This window comes from Ovis aries, chromosome 5, assembly GCF_016772045.2.
Source record: "Ovis aries strain OAR_USU_Benz2616 breed Rambouillet chromosome 5, ARS-UI_Ramb_v3.0, whole genome shotgun sequence".
Lineage (NCBI taxonomy): Eukaryota > Metazoa > Chordata > Mammalia > Artiodactyla > Bovidae > Ovis > Ovis aries.
Genome location: NC_056058.1, coordinates 39,361,004 through 39,377,389, shown reverse-complemented (window position 1 = coordinate 39,377,389; position 16,386 = coordinate 39,361,004). Strand labels below are relative to the sequence as shown.

At 37.3% G+C, this 16,386-nt stretch overlaps 1 protein-coding gene and 1 pseudogene across 1 annotated transcript; both read right to left on the bottom strand.

Moving 5' to 3' along the window:
- Positions 1-1,069: 1,069 nt before the first annotated feature.
- LOC101119392 (olfactory receptor 2AJ1-like) lies at positions 1,070-2,011 on the bottom strand. Its single transcript, XM_012179238.3, has one exon. It carries the CDS (start codon positions 2,009-2,011, stop codon positions 1,070-1,072), a length of 942 nt encoding a protein of 313 aa, XP_012034628.3.
- A 13,147-nt stretch (positions 2,012-15,158) lies between these two features.
- On the bottom strand, positions 15,159-16,111 carry LOC101119134 (olfactory receptor 2T12-like; annotated as a pseudogene).
- Positions 16,112-16,386: the final 275 nt, after the last annotated feature.

Sequence of the window (16,386 nt, the reverse complement as noted above, 5' to 3'; positions counted from 1 at the left end):
GTGCATGTGTGTGTGTGTGTGTGTGTGTATATATATATATATATATATATATTTTGCAAAACTTAGCATGCATGTATGCATATATTGCAATAAGATTACCATAATAAATTTAGTTAAAATCCATCACCAACAATTACAATTGTTTCCTAGTGATGATAATTTTCTAAATCTACTATTTTAGCAACTTTTAAATATAAAATGTATCATTTTTTAATTATAATTACAACGCTCTTCAGTACATCCCTAGTACCTATCTCCAAACTGGTAATGTATACCTTTGACGAACATTACCTTAAACTTTTAATAACATTGTAGTGTTTGAAATATAATTTAAAAATTTATATGGCTCTCTTTCTCCCTTTTTATGTATGTGTATATACATATATATGTGTATATATATATATTCCAAATCTACTGTAATTAGAATATATGTATGGTCTATATTTATATGGAATATGTAAGTATATTCTATATTTATATGGAATATACACATATATATAAATATATATAGAGAGAATCACATAAGTTTTTATAAAATTATTTTCCCTGGTAGCTCAAACAGTAAAGAATCTGCTTGCAAAGCAGGAGACCTAAGTTCAATCCCTGGGTTGCGAAGATCCCCTGGAGAAGGGAATGACAACCACTCTGGTACTCTTGCCTGGAGAATTCCACAGAAAGAGGAGGCTGGTGGGCTACAGTCCCTGGGATCACAAAGAATCGGACACAACTGAGTGACTAACACACATATGTATAATCAATACAATGCGATTTTATTATAAAATATTTTTACACCTTCTTATAATTTTAGTGGGAGAAAATAGAAAACATTGAGTCATATTTGACTTTCTATTAGAGACTGACAATTATAATTGGTACCATAGAGAGGAAGGTATATTTTTTAGATATATGTATTCACAAGGCAAATGCCTGTGATAAACTTTATCATTATCAAGATTTTGGAAACATCTGCTTCTTTCTACAGTTGAAGAGATAAGAATTTTTATTATCTTTTCAGAGATATGAATAACAGATATCATCTAAATATAACTGTGGAAATAGATATTTTTTTCTATTGCTTTTTCTGGACAAAGTTACTTTTGAGCATATTTTTCAGTGCTTCTAGAACATCTTTATTCCTAACGCTGTAGATAACTGGGTTGAAAGATGGTGTGAGGATGGTATAGAATATTGCCAGGAACTTATCCTGGCCTGGAGTGTGATACTTTTTAGGTCTCATGTATGTGAAAATAAATGGCCCATAGTACATTATGACTACAATCATATGGAAGAAACAAGTAGAAAATGACTTTTTCCATGCCTCTGATGATTTCATTTGGAGGACACTAAGGAGAATTTGGACATAAGATGCAAAGATTAGAGAGAAAGGGACAAGCAGAAAAATGATGCCACTTATATATATTCCTCGTTCATAGTGCGTTGTGTCCACACAGGACAGCACCAACATGGCAGGGACTTCACAGAAAAAGTGGTCAATGACTCTTATAAAGGGAAAGTGAAGTGCATAAGCTGTGTGAACTATGGAGTTGATTATCCCAATAAACCAGGCCCCTGCAGCCATGAGAACGCTGACATAGTCATTCATAAGAATGGGGTAGCGCAGTGGGTGACAGATGGCTACATAGCGATCGTAGGACATTGCTGCCAGGAGAAGGCACTCACCACCCAAGAGGGTGAGGGAGAGAAATATCTGGAAGCCACAGGCTGCAAATGAAATAGTTTTGCTGCCTGACAGAAAGTTAGTGATCATTTTGGGAACAATGTTGGAAATATGCAAAATATCCATAAGAGAGAGATGGCTAAGCAGGAAGTACATTGGAGTATGAAGTCGTAATTCCCTGCGGATAATGAGAATCATGACTGTATTTTCTGTTACAGTCAAAACAAAAATGGTGAATATAAAAGAGAAGAATACCAGACTTGCTTGAGAAGAAGTAAAGAGTCCCAAAAGAATGAAGTCATTGCTGAAAGTGTGATTCTCATGCCCCATCATGAATTCCTTATTTTACCTATAAATAAATAAATAATCAAATTAGAGCTAAACAGAAAAGGGGGGAAAAGTAGTGTGAATCTCAATCTTGCTTACACTTAGCTGTATGTGAAAATGAGAGTTACTGACGTGTATTTTACAATTAAAGCCAAAGGAATTTCAGGCAACTTTTGAAGTGGATATTTTTTGTAATACAATGTTTATCCATTAAATTAGCTACTTTTAAAAAATTTATTTATTTTTTAATTGAAGGATAATAGCTTTACAGAATTTTGTTGTTTTCTGCCAAATATCAACATGAATCAGCCATAGACTACTTTTATTTTTTCATTATGGAATAAACAAATTCTGATTTTACACTGAATTCCTTGAAATTTTGAAATCAATTTACTGCAATTTTATGAGCTTTAAATGATCAGCATATGAATGAGGTTTGCAGGATATATGCATGTAAATTGGGTCCTGACTGTTTTTACTGGTTTGACTTACTAGCTCAGTAAAAAATCCATATAGATGTAGATTCAGATTTCAGGCAGTGGTGCCTGCCAAGAACTGGTTGATCATAAGTCTTGAACATCAGTGGTTACTGACAACGGAAATTCAATATGTCTGTATACAAAGCTGTTGATGATTTCTCATGCCTGGAATAATTTTGTCCTCCTGATTTTTTTTTTTTTCCTATAGTCATCCTGATTCAAAGCTTAATACATCATCTTAGTATTGAGTATGGGTAATGTCTAGTCTACTCACACTGAGTCCCTGTACCATCATAAGTTCTCAAATGCTTATTTTAAAAATTATTGATTTATGTTTGTTTAGTCCCTGTTATCAAAGGTTTCTAACGATGTATCAATTATTTTACATTTTTAGAGAGTGTGCATTTACTCCACAAGATTGTTTATTGTTTTGTCTTCAGGTACTAGAAACACTCCATAACACATTCGCTAAATCCTTCATCATCCTACTTCTAACATCCTGCCACTATGAGGCACCTAAAGTTTCGACAGCTCTCCTTTATAACTTATTGCATGATCAGTCAATCAAGGATCTGGAAACATACTCCCAAGATGCTAGAATGATGAAAAAAATATCTTGTATCACAGCCAGGATCTTGAATGAAATTTTATTCTTGAATCAAAAGAGGAATACTCTAGTGGTGAGTTTACTTGCTTTATGTTCAAAGTGGAGACATATGCATTACATGTCTTTTTTTTTTTTTTTTAATTTAAAGTCACTCAGTCGTGTCCGATTCTTTGTGACCCCATGGACTATACAGTCTATGGAGTTCTCCAGGCCAGAGTACTGGAGTGGGTAGCCTTTCCCTTCTCCAGAGGGAGATTCCCAACCCAGGGATCAAACCGGAGTCTCCCGCCTTGCAGGGGGATTCCTTACCAGCTGAGCCACCAGGAAAGCCCAAAATCTGACACTTGTAGTTTGTCTCCTCCTGCCGCTTAAGAGATAAAAAGTGTCTGACACGTGCAGCCTGTTTCCTCCGTTTGGAGACCCCTGACCTTCCTGCCGGTTACCCTCTCATTCCTCCCTTTTCTTTTAGGAGGATTATAGCCCCTTCCAAATTTGTGCAACTCTTACCCAACATAAAGTCTCTTTCCTTCTAGCATCAAAATTTCCTTGTTTAATAATGCTAAATTTCAGAAAAGAGATATGCAATGCAGTTTATATACTTGTATTTTCTAGAAGAATCTTGAAGATGAATCATAGAAAATGCTATCACTTTTAGGTTTTATTTTAGCTAAAAACACAGCCATATTTCAATCCTTCCTCAAAGGAAATAAAAAGACCTTCATATTCTTTACTCAATGAATGTACCACACTCTAATCATTACCAGTTTTCATTTATCAGGATTTTCAAAATACACTATAAACAAAATCAAATTATTTGTCATTCTTTACTAGATTTATCACTATAAAATTAAGCACACACAATATTGTTTTACATTTCCATTTAACTAGAGGTCAGTTATTGATTAATCTTGGTAAGACTGCACATTTATATGTTAAAGAAATATTTGTATGTTCTAACATCTTGTCTTTACATTAAAGTTATCATTGTAATGTAAACGAATGCAAAAACACCAAATCATTTCTTTCTGAAAAATACTTACTTTGAAAAGTATTTAATTTGGGAATCCTAGGAAATACTATATCTGAAGATTTGTATTTTACAGTAGATGACACTGCCATTTATACTTTTTAAGTATTCTATAACTTATAATATCAGTGACTTGTTTGATAAAAGAATGATAAGTTCTCTCAGAAAACTTCAAATATCAGACTTTGTTGGTGAGCAACTGACTTGAAATAACTGGTTGTTATAAACAATTCAATAAACTGAATAGATTTTCATTGAAATTCAGGAGTCATAAATTGAATTGCCCTAAAAATGAATGAAATAGAAGTTTTCACTTTTAAGAAGTTGATATGGAATATGGGTAGAAAATTGTATGATAGATATTACCTAGCCTGAGGGCTGGTGTGCTTTTGACTCAGATAAAGATATTAATTACAAATATAAAAAATAGAAATATAATCTAAATTTTTTAATGCTTTGAAGAAACAAACAAGAAGTTACAATGTAAACACATATCTTTTGTGTCTCTTCATGATATAAAATGCCAATTAATAATGAAATTTGAGTTGAAATGAATTTCTATAAAGTCAGGATAATAGTGGTACATTTTTCACATTAATCTTTTGAAGATTAAGTGAAACACATTTGACAATACACTACATAATACACACATGCATTATTACATAATAATACATACATACATGTAGTCTATACATACATGCACATACGCACCAAACAAAGACTGGCACATTGTAAAAACTCAAACTAAAGGTTATTCTTTCTTCTTATTATTATTTTTGTTTCTATGATTAGTGTGTTAGAATTTCTATCATTAATAAATTGTTATATTTAAAATATACATTTAAGCCATTATATAAGCTTATAGAGACAGGGAGAGAGAGAAATAAATAGGACCTTAGAGAATATAATCAGGTAATTGGAAGTAAATTTTAATGAAGTGAACCAGAAATTCAAGTTTGTTCACTGTCTGGTAAAATTAGCGACTTTCTGGGAGATAAACCAACTCTGCACGCTGAATGAAGGTGTTTAGATTGGCTTCCTCACACTTATACACATGTATAGATCTGTGTGACAGAGGAAAGTAATGTTCTTTGCTGCTTCTTATCCTGAAATCAATCAGGAGTTGTTCACAATTTGTGAACAATTGTTCACAATTTCATCTGAAATAGCCAATGATATTGCCATTACACATTTCTTGCCCTGCAGACTTTTCAGAGTACTACATCATGCCCCAAGGAATTATTGTAAGATGATCTTACTTCTGCCTCTTCTTGCTGCCTCCTCTCCAGTTAAAGAGAATCTTGTGATTAGCATCTCACATTAATATCAAATTCATCATGTACAATGCTGAACTGCACAAGTTCCCTCAAACAATGAGTGATCCCATTGCATATAACTGCTCCAGACAGAAATCAGAAAATCATTCTAACTTCTCTTTGTGTCTTCCCTCTTCCATTTGCAAATCACCATCTCCTACTGATTCTATGCAAATACTGCTCATGGGTTATTCCACATATAGTTGTGTGCTATGTGTGTTAATGGAGGCTCTACTCTTTAAATTAAGTAGACCTGTATGAGCTCTGCAACACCTGAATAGTATCACATGCTTCTCAAATCTACTTGAATCCAGTGGAGTGTGTACAAGTAGATAAATTTAGACAACAGAAGCATGTTGGGACTGTGTGCAGAGGCACACACCTTTCTTGTTCCTTCATCCTACTAGTTTGAATCTGTATGTGATGATACTTGGTTGTGCATTCTTCCTGGAAGAGTTATACAGGAAACAAAGCTCAGGGATTCAGGAACAGAAAATTGTAAGATACCATAAATTATCCTATTGATCTTGACAACTAAGTATATTAGCATGAGATAACTCACTAAAATGTTCAAAAATTGATTTGAGAAGGAAAAAAGGAGTAGGTTGTTCTGTGGTAATCATTTTCTACCTTTAACATTCCTACTAGATCACTGATTTTTATAGGTAACAGATCTAGTATAATTTTAGTATGTTTTATCCAAAATGCCTAATACTTCACTTTATGGGATAGAATCTGAAAGTGCTCTAATATTGTAATTATAATTTGAGTAGTCTTGTGCCTCCCATTACCCCCCACATAAATACCCTTTTTGCTCTAGTTTGTTAGTTTTCCTAGAACACAGATTTAAGAATGCAAATTTCTGCTGGGTACATTAAATTAAATAAATAAACATAAAATAAGATCTCCTTACCTTTAGTTCCCATTTTATGAAACTGAAGTATTTGTACTCATTTAATATTGTGTTTCTTGTTTTTTTTTTTTGTTGTTGTTGTTGTTGTTTTTAATCTTTGCCTATACCCTCTTCTCTCTTCCACACAGTCTTCTCCATCATTGCTAGGGGCTTTATGGTCTTCTACTAAGATTTTATGTTTGCTCCTTCATGTGCACAGATTTCCTTGATATTTTTTGAACTGTCTTCTCTCCTTCCCTTTCTTGCTCAGGACTATACAGCTATGTCAGGATGCCATATCTGTTCTAGAGCCTCTCCATTTATGCTTAATTATACTCTCTGCACATTGAACATGACCTATCTTAACCTGGGCTCGGAAGTCTTCCCAAGGCCCATATCTCACCCCATTTCATTTCACTCATTTCTCACTAACCAGAAAAGGCCCTTTTTGCTGAGTTTTTTCCATATCTAACACAGTAGCCCAACTGGTGCCTCATAGGCTACAAGCAACACTCTCCTCAATAGGCCTTTGCTTATACCATTCAGGTGGCTGCTTCAATATTATTTCTTACTTCTTACAGAGTGTTTGAAAGACATGGGTGATGCCTCAAGCCAGGCACTTCCTTTGACGTAGCTGAGGGTTTACAGGGACATGGGGAGTAAATGTCTTGAGAGGAGTAATAAACTGAGAGGGCACCCACCTCTTGAAGTCCTGCTGTGTGTGGCTCCTGGGAAAGAAAACAACCACCCTTTGATAAAGTGACATGGGAAAATGTCCCTATGGAACAGTCAAAGAAAGAAGTTAAAAAAAAAAAAGTATGAGGAAATACTTTGTGTGGAGAAAGGTATGGACGCTGAAACATAGCAGACTTTCCTCTGGGTGCTGTGGAAGAGTTTATGTGAAAGGGTTAAAGGGATAGTCTATTTAAGTGTCAATTGTACAAAGCAGTATAAACCTTTGATGAAGGAGAGGGAAACTGCCTTCTCTGAATCCTTTCCCATCATTCTCTCTTTTCCTTGTATATTTTATTTCTACTTTTTTTTTTTTTTAAGTCACTCAGTCGTGTCCAACTCTTTGCAACCCCATGGACTGTAGCCAACCTGGATTCTCCATCCATGGGGTTCTACAGGCAAGAATACTGGAGTGGATTACCATTTCCTTCTCCAGGGGATCTTCCCAACCCAGGGATCAAACCCCGGTATCCCGCATTGGAGGCCGATGCTTTAACCTCTGAGCCACCAGGGAGGCGGTTTGCAACTACTCTTCCTGTTAAGGTTTCTGTGTATGACCTGTTCCTTACACTAGGTAGAAGCTCCAGGGCAGGCAACTTGGTGGAATTCACTTGCTGTTGCATTGAGTCTCTTGGCTGTTTGGGCATCAGCAGATGAACCTGTTTATTCTACAGACTGCCTATCCCCACAAACTCTACCTACTGTAGCACAAACTTTAACAGCACAGACTCCGTTTGACAATATCTTGTTTTTAATGAAGGGCAAGGATGGCTATTTCACATATGTGTTCATATGGGAAGCAGGAGGTGTGTTTTCAGTCTTATTTTTTAAAACTGAGACTTCTTGAGCATATATATACATATATATGTCTCAATAAATATGTCTCCATTTTTTAAAAATAGAGCTAATGTTGAACTTCTCTCATAATTATGATAATTAAAATAAGAAACAAATCCAAAAGTCTACAAACAATAAATGCTGGAGAGGGTGTGGAGAAAAGGGAACCCTCTTACACTGTTGGTGGGAATGCAAACTAGTACAGCCACTATGGAGAACAGTGTGGAGATTCCTTAAAAAACTGGGAATAGAACTGCCATATGACCCAGCAATCCCACTGCTGGGCATACACACCGAGGAAACCAGAATTGAGAACACGTGTGCTCCAGTGTTCATCACAGCACTGTTTATACTAGCCAGGACATGGAAGCAACCTAGATGTCCATCAGCAAATGAATAGATAAGAAAGCTGTGGTACATATACACAATGGAGTATTACTCAGACATTAAAAAGAATACCTTTGAATCAGTTCTAATGAGGTGGATGAAATTGTAGCCTATTATGCAGAGTGACAGAGAAGGCAATGGCACCCCTCTCCAGTACTCTTGCCTGGAAAATCCTATGGACAGAGCCTGGAAGGCTGCAGTCCATGGAATTGCTGAGGGTCAGACACGACTGAGTGGCTTCACTTTCACTTTTCACTTTTCAGTGTTCTTGCCTGGAGAATCCCAGGGACAGCGGAGCCTGGTGGCCTGCCATCTTTGGGGTCGCACAGAGTCGGACACAACTGAAGTGGCTTAGCTTAGCTTATACAGAGTGAAGTAAGCCAGAAAGAAAAACACCAATACAGTATACTTACGCATATATATGGAATTTAGAAAGATGGTAATGATAACTCTGTATGCGAGAAAACAAAAGAGACACAGATACATAGAGCAGTCTTTTGGACTCTGTGGGAGAGGGCGAGGGTGGGATGATTTGGAAGAATGGCATTGAAACATGTATAATATCATATGTGAAATGAATCGCCAGTCTAGGTTCGATGCATGTTACAGGATGCTTGGGGCTGGTGCACTGGGATTACCCAGAGAGATGGTATGGGGAGGGAGGTGGGAAGGGGGTTCAGGATGGGGAACACCTGTACACCCATGGCGGATTCATGTTGATGTATGGCAAAACCAATGCAATATTGTGGAGTAATTAGCCTCCAATTAAAATAATAAATTTAAATTTAAAATAAATAAATAAAAGTAAAACAGAATTACAATAAAAAAGAAACAAAGTGCAATGTTAACCAAAATGCAGCCACAAGGTTATTCATGAATTAAGTACCTTGTATGTTTACTATTATTGCTTTTTTCATATAAACTTTTTATTTTCTATTGGGGTAGGTAATGCAGTCATAAAGCAATTGCATACTGATACAGGAGACACAAGAGATGTGGGTTCAATCCCTGGGTTAGGAAGATCCCCTGGATCAGGAAATGGCAACCTACTCCAGTTTTCTTGCCTTTAAAATGCCAGAATGGCATTGAAACATGTATACTATCATGTAGGAAACGAATCGCCAGTCTATGTCTGATGCAGGATACAGCATGCTTGGGGCTGGTGCATGGGGATGACCCAGGGAGATGTTATGGGGAGGGAGGTGGGAGGGGGGTTCATGTTTGGGAACACATGTACACCCATGGTGGATTCATGTCAATGTATGGCAAAACCAATATAGTATTGTAACGTAAAATAAAGTAAAAATAAAAATTAAAAAAATAATAAAAAAAATTTTTAAAAAATAAAATAAAATGCCAGAGACAGAGGAGACTACATCCCATGGGATTGCAAAGAATCAAACATGACTGAGTGACTAAGCACACACACAGCCCACTAACAATACTGTGATAATTACAAGTGAAGAGTGAAGGAACTCAGCCGTACATGTATGTGGACCCATTCTCCTCCAGACTCCCCTGCCATCCAGACTGCTGTATAGCATTGAGCAGAGTTCCATGTGCTATACAGTAGGTCTTTGTTGAAAATCCATTTTAAATAGAGCAGTATTTACATGTCCATCCCAAACTCCCTATCCCTTGTCCCCATTCTTCCCCTGACAATCATAAGTTCATTCTTTAAGTCTGTGAATATCTTTCCATTTTATAATTAATTTCATTTGTATCATTTCTCTTTAGATTCAACATATAAGGGATGTCATGTGATATTTCTCCTCTGTCTGACTTACTTCATTCAGTATGACATTCTGATATTAAATTGCTAACTCTGTCACAGTGAAGCTGTGATTAATCTACTTAATGTACCTTAAGTGGACTATTGAAAACAATACTTAGTGAAATTATCCTTTAATCGATGTATGGCCCTGTTTAGGAGAACAAACATAGTTTAAAATTTTTGAATAATGGTTGAATTTTATTAAAGACTTTGAAACACAATATTCAGTTTTAAGCTTAATGTAGGAATAGTATTTCTTCTAAGTCTCTAGGTGTCACTTCCAAAATACTCCAGGAACCTGAACAGCTGTTTCTGTCCCATGCTCCTTGATATTGTCTTCTTTAGGTCATATTTCTGCTTAATTCGTGTGACATAAAGGAAACAATTTGAACAAAAATACTTTGTAACAAAAGAAAAAGTTGAGAAAGCTGGGATTCAGATCAAGCAAAATTGGCAAAATAAAACATTTAAATTTCTAAATTGGATTCTAAACAAGTTATTTAAAATTATTGTCTTACAGTTACCTTTATATTAATACTCAATTTCTTTATCTTTGGAGAGTTATGTGTGCATAGATGCTAAATTCCTTCAATAATGTCTGACTCTTTGTGACCCTATAGACTGCAGCCCACAGGCTCCTCTGTTCATGGAGATTCTCCAGACAAGAATACTTGAGTGGGTTGCCATGACCTCCTCCAGGCGATCTTCCCATCACAGGGACTGAATTAGTGTCACTTATGTCTCCTGCATTGGCAGGTGGTTTCTTCACCGCTAGCACCACCTGGTAAGCCCGAGTTATGCGTACACATTTGTAAATACACAGACATATAAACAAATATATATTTGTAAATATTTTCTTTGAAAATCCAATGGCCTTTAATTTTTCCAAATTTCTTCAGTTCAGTTCAGTTCAGTTGCTAGGTTGTGTCTGATTCCACTACCCCATGGACTGCAGCAAGCTAGGTCTCCCTGTCCATCACCAACTCCCAGAGTCCACCCAAACTCATGTCCATTGAGTTGGTGATGCCATCCAACCATCTCATCCTTTGTTGTCCCCTTCTCCTCCTGCCCCCAATCTTGGCCTCTAATTATTTCCAAATTTCTTAGCTAAAACTAATTGTGGGTATGTATTCAGCAGGAGAAATAAGGAATATATTGATAAAATAAGTTTCCTACTTTAAGGCAAGACAAAAATTTGAACATGAACATTTTATCTGCTCATTGGATCTCCTTCCATTCTATTGCTCTCCTTTAATGGATCGGAACCAGGTGATCCAGAGTTGACAATAAGAAAGTGAAAGAGAGAAAGAAGCTAATATTCCCTGGTTTACACAGAGAATCAATAAAACTCTAGAACAGGGCTTGGACTGCTCACGAAGGCACAGGGTGCCCTCTAGAGGGGGTCTTGAAAGCCCAGGCAGGAGAATGAGCTCAGGGGGTTTCCACGCTCCAGAGAATTAGCCAGAGGGAGAAAGAGAGAGAAAGGAAGGAAGAAAGGCACGGGGACCCAAGCTCTGATGGAGCAAGGGTGCTTTAGTGATCTTTCTGTGAATATATATAGGCTATTGTACAAGGAATTTCTTTCAACAATGATAAAGATCAGAAAACTAAATGTACAGCAACCTTTACCAAGAGAACAAGGAATTAACAATGGTCAAAAGGTCAGGAGACAATCCCTATCTCAAGAAAGAGGGTTGTGACTAAGCAGTTTTGCCGTAAGGAGAATGTTTACTGAAGGAGAGTCATGCATGTCTCATCCTATGACCTCAATCCTGTGAATAGCATGCCGTTTCACTCATTCCTGTTGTGAGGAACTGAAAAGGAACAGAGGACTTATGAGAAATAGAAGACAGCATGCAGGAATCCTGCTGTTAAATGTTCCCTGACACCATTCCTCCAGTGTGTATTGTACATCTGCATTATGTATTAATCAGACATCCTCAAAGTCAGAAAAACCTACTATAAAGATTTTTTGTTTTTTCTGATACCAACCTCATAAGTCCTTAGCAATTAATGTTCCCTTCTCAGTCTTGTAAAGAATCATGATGACTCACCATTTACCTTGTACATGTAGATATCTTTGGTAAACTTTATGTGCAATCCCAAGATATTATTTCAGTTAAAGATAGTGGTTGGTACTGAACAGATTGGAACAGATGGCTTGGGGAGATATGGGCTGGATCTAATGAAAGATGTTAGCTTAAATACTTATGACCTTATTAAGGTTACTAGCTGTATTACTTGTATTCTGTTTCTTTTGCAAGATTATTTCTTGTATTACTAAATGTGTGACTGAGACTGATAAAAATAATGGTGACTAGGCATCTTGAAACAATTGATCACATGTATAGTTTTATAAGATCAATGACTGTAATAGTGTAACTCTACATATGAGAAGAAGCAACAAGAGTTAATCATTTCCTGGGTCATAACATCCTGGTTTTTGGCTACAATTAAAGGACTTAATCCACCATTAGCACATTGAGTGTCCTCTCAACAAAATCCTTGACTGATCTGGAAATGAGCAGTCCTAGCACTGCGAGACAAAGCAGTCATAGAATGCCTCTCAAAACTTAGTCAAAATTGACACATAAAGGAAGGAGATTATAAAATAAAGAATGTTTTTCACCATCCAGTTACACAAGAATCAAGTCATTAAACACTGCAGTTGCTAACATACATTATACTCTTAAAGATGTTCTAGGTGAAGATCAGGATATGGAATTTGGTGCTCATGGAAAACTGTTAGAGCTGACCCTCAGATGGATTTTTTTCCAGGAGAAAATTTTATGAACTCAGTTTCTTGCATTGTCCCATATTTAAAATAGCACTAAAATCATTATCTAAGATATCCCTTTCAAATGGCAGTAAACATCTCCAAAATGTGTGCTTGATGGCTTGTATTCTTTCATCAAAATCACATATACACTAGCTTTCCCCTGACCTCATAGGGACAGGTCTCAGAGCTCTCTGAGGGATTATCTCTGAGATTATAACCCTCAAGCAACTGCTACTTGTGTGTTCTGCTAGCAGGAGTTTAAAATCCAATATCCACACTGAAAACAGATTATTAAAAACAGATTATGATCTGTGATTATGATCACAGACCAAAAAAAAAAAGAGAGAGAGAGATTAATAGGAGCTATTAATCATAATAGCTCCACACTGAAAATAGCCCTGATGTCTATCAAGAAAATAATGCATAAATAAATGGTGATTCATACCAATAACAAAGTACTACTTAGCAATGAAAGAAACAAATTACTGATAGTGTAAATTTGTGTAGGAATCTTTAAAGGCTTTTAATTTGAAATAATCCCAGAGGGATGGTACAGGGAGGGAGGGGGGAGGGGGGTTCAGGATGGGGAACACGTGTATACCTGTGGCAGATTCATGTTGATGTATGGCAAAACCAACACAATATTGTAAAGTAATTAACCTCCAATTAAAATAAAAAAATTATATTTTAAAAAATAAAAATAAAAAACAAGAAGGAAATCTGAAAATACAATGAAATAAAAAAGAAATAATGATATTAAAGACAAGAAAAACACATACAGTACAATTTCATTGATATAAAATTCAAATGCATCTTAAAATAACAGAGATACAAATCAGAAATGTGTGTGTCACTGGGTTGAGTGATTTCACTGATAAAGGACATGAGGGACATTTTTGTTTTGGTAAAAGTTCTTGGTACTGTATATACAAACCTGGATATCTGTGTTGCAAGTGGATTCTTTACCATCTGAGCCACCAGGGAAACCCAAAGGTTTTGTCTCTTGCTACTGGATGTAAGTTACAAGTGCATATACTATGGAAACTGGCTTATGGGAAGCCTATGTCTGTGAGTATTCTAGTGTTATAAGTTATATCAATTTCTTTTAAAAAGGAACAAATTTCAACATTGTTTGAAAACTTTCTTCATTCTTTGAACAAATATTTATTGTGAAGTGGGGTGTGCTGCTGCTGCTGCTGCTGCTGCTAAGTCGCTTCAGTTGTGTCCTACTCTGTGCGACCCCATAGACAGCAGCCCACCAGGCTCTGCCGTCCCTGGGATTCTCCAGGCAAGAACACTGGAGTGGGTTTGCCATTATCTTCTCCAATGCATGAAAGTGAAAAGTGAAAGTGAAGTCGCTCAGTCGTGTCCGACTCTTAGCGACCCCATGGGCTGCAGCCTACCAGGCTCCTCCATCCTGGTAGGGATTTTCCAGGCAAGAGGATTTGTGATTAACAGGTTTTTAATAATAGTCTGATTTATTGACCATAGCTTAGCAAATAATCCCAAAGGATGGAAGTCTATATGAATCCTAAAGTAAAACAGAAATAATACACGGAGATTGTAAGGTAAGGGAGTTAGAGAAGGCGAAGTTCAGAAAAAGAATGATGCATGCACTTTACAGGAACAGATCACCTTTAATGAGGCGAGAAGCGGCAGCAGTCAGATTAGCTAGCTGGCAATGGCACCCCACTCCAGTACTCTTGTCTGGAAAATCTCATGGACGGAGGAGCGTGGTTGGCTGCAGTCGATGAGGTGGCGAAGAGTCTGACAGGACTGAGCGACTTCACTTTGACTTTTCACTTTCATGCATTGGAGAAGGAAATGGCAACCCACTCCAGTGTTCTTGCCTAGGGAATCCCAGGGATGGCGGAGCCTGGTGGGCTGCCTTCTGTGGGGTAGCACAGAGTCGGACACGACTGAAGCGACTTAGCAGCAGCAGCAGCAGCACTTATCTAAGAAAAGAGTAAGTATTTATAGACATGTATGTGGAAAGTTACTGTCTTAAGGGGGCCTGTTCTTCTCCAAGGTTGTTCAGAGTAGTTATCTCTTAAACGGCTGGGGCAAGGAATTTTGGAGACTGATCAGAGGCTGGACCAGCTGGGAGTTGAGCGTAATCAACCTTAATGTCCATTTTTTTCTTTGAGTGAAAGAGTTCTTTGTTTTGCATAGAATGGTGGGGAGGACCTGAAGGGGAGTTTTAACTCCAGGCTATTTTGAGCCATGTAACTTTCCTTCAGAGATATAATGAGTATATACTCTCTCAAGGGAATTTTACAAACACACTGTACAATCTTGAATGTTAGGGCAAATAAATCTAATGTTAATCAAGACTTAAAGTAGTACACAGATCCATATACTTTCTCAGAGCTCCCTTGACCTCACTGTTCCTCAGACTATAGATGAGGGGGTTCAGCACAGGGGTGAAGATGGTATAGAATGCTGACACAAACTTGTCATGGTTAGCTGACCAGGATTTGGGTCTCATGTAGGTAAAAATAGCAGCTCCGAAAAAGACTCCTACCACGAGATATGTGAAGAGCAAGTGTCAAAAGCCTTCTTGCGGGCTTCATTAGAACACATTTGGAGAACAGCAAGGATGAGACTATAGGAAATCAAGATGAGGGAAATGGGGATCAGGAGCATTAACACTCAGCAGATGTACATGACATACTCAAAAACAGAAGTGTCAGCACAAGCCAAACGCACAAGAGTGGGAGCCTCACAAAAGAAATGATCAGTCTCTTGGGCACTGCAAAATGAGAAATTCAGGGTTGCAGCAGCTTGCATGAGCCCATCAGCTGCACCAAGGAACCAAGACCCCAAAATCATACTGAGGCATAATTTCCAACTCCTGAGGACTGGGTATCTCAGTGGATGACAAACAGCAACATAGCAGTCATAGGACATAGCTGCCAGGAGGAAGCACTCACCCTCTCCAAAACTGAGGAAGGAGAAGATCTGGAACCCACAGCCGGTGGCGGAGATAAACTTCCTGCCAGTCAAATAGTCAACAGCTGTTCTGGGCACAACAGTGAAAATCAGCATCAGGTCCATGAGGGACAGTTGGCTCAGTAGGAAGTACATGGGCCTGTGGAGTCGGGGGTCCAGGAAAATCAGGAGAAACATGAGGGCATTGCCCACTAGGGAGGCGAAAGCAACTATCAGAACCAACACAAAGAGAAGTTGGTGGGCTCCAGTGTGGTTAAAGAGACCTAGGAGAATGAAATCTGCAGTGATATTCCAGTTTTCCATGATTTCAAACAAAAGTGATACGGCAAATGGAGAAATACATGAGCAAATGGAGAAATACATGAGGGTTACATATGCATGACATACCAAACTTTATTGAAACACACTAAAATCCAATAATTTTTCTTGACATCAGTTAATACTGGAAGTTATTTTTACTTTCAAAATAAGATGACATACTCTTATGCACAGGAAGTAGAAGAACTGAGTCTGTAGATGGAAACAACTTAATTTGAAATTGTTAGTGCATTTACTTTAGCTTTTCGAAGCCATAAATTGAAAACAATAATGACCTTCTT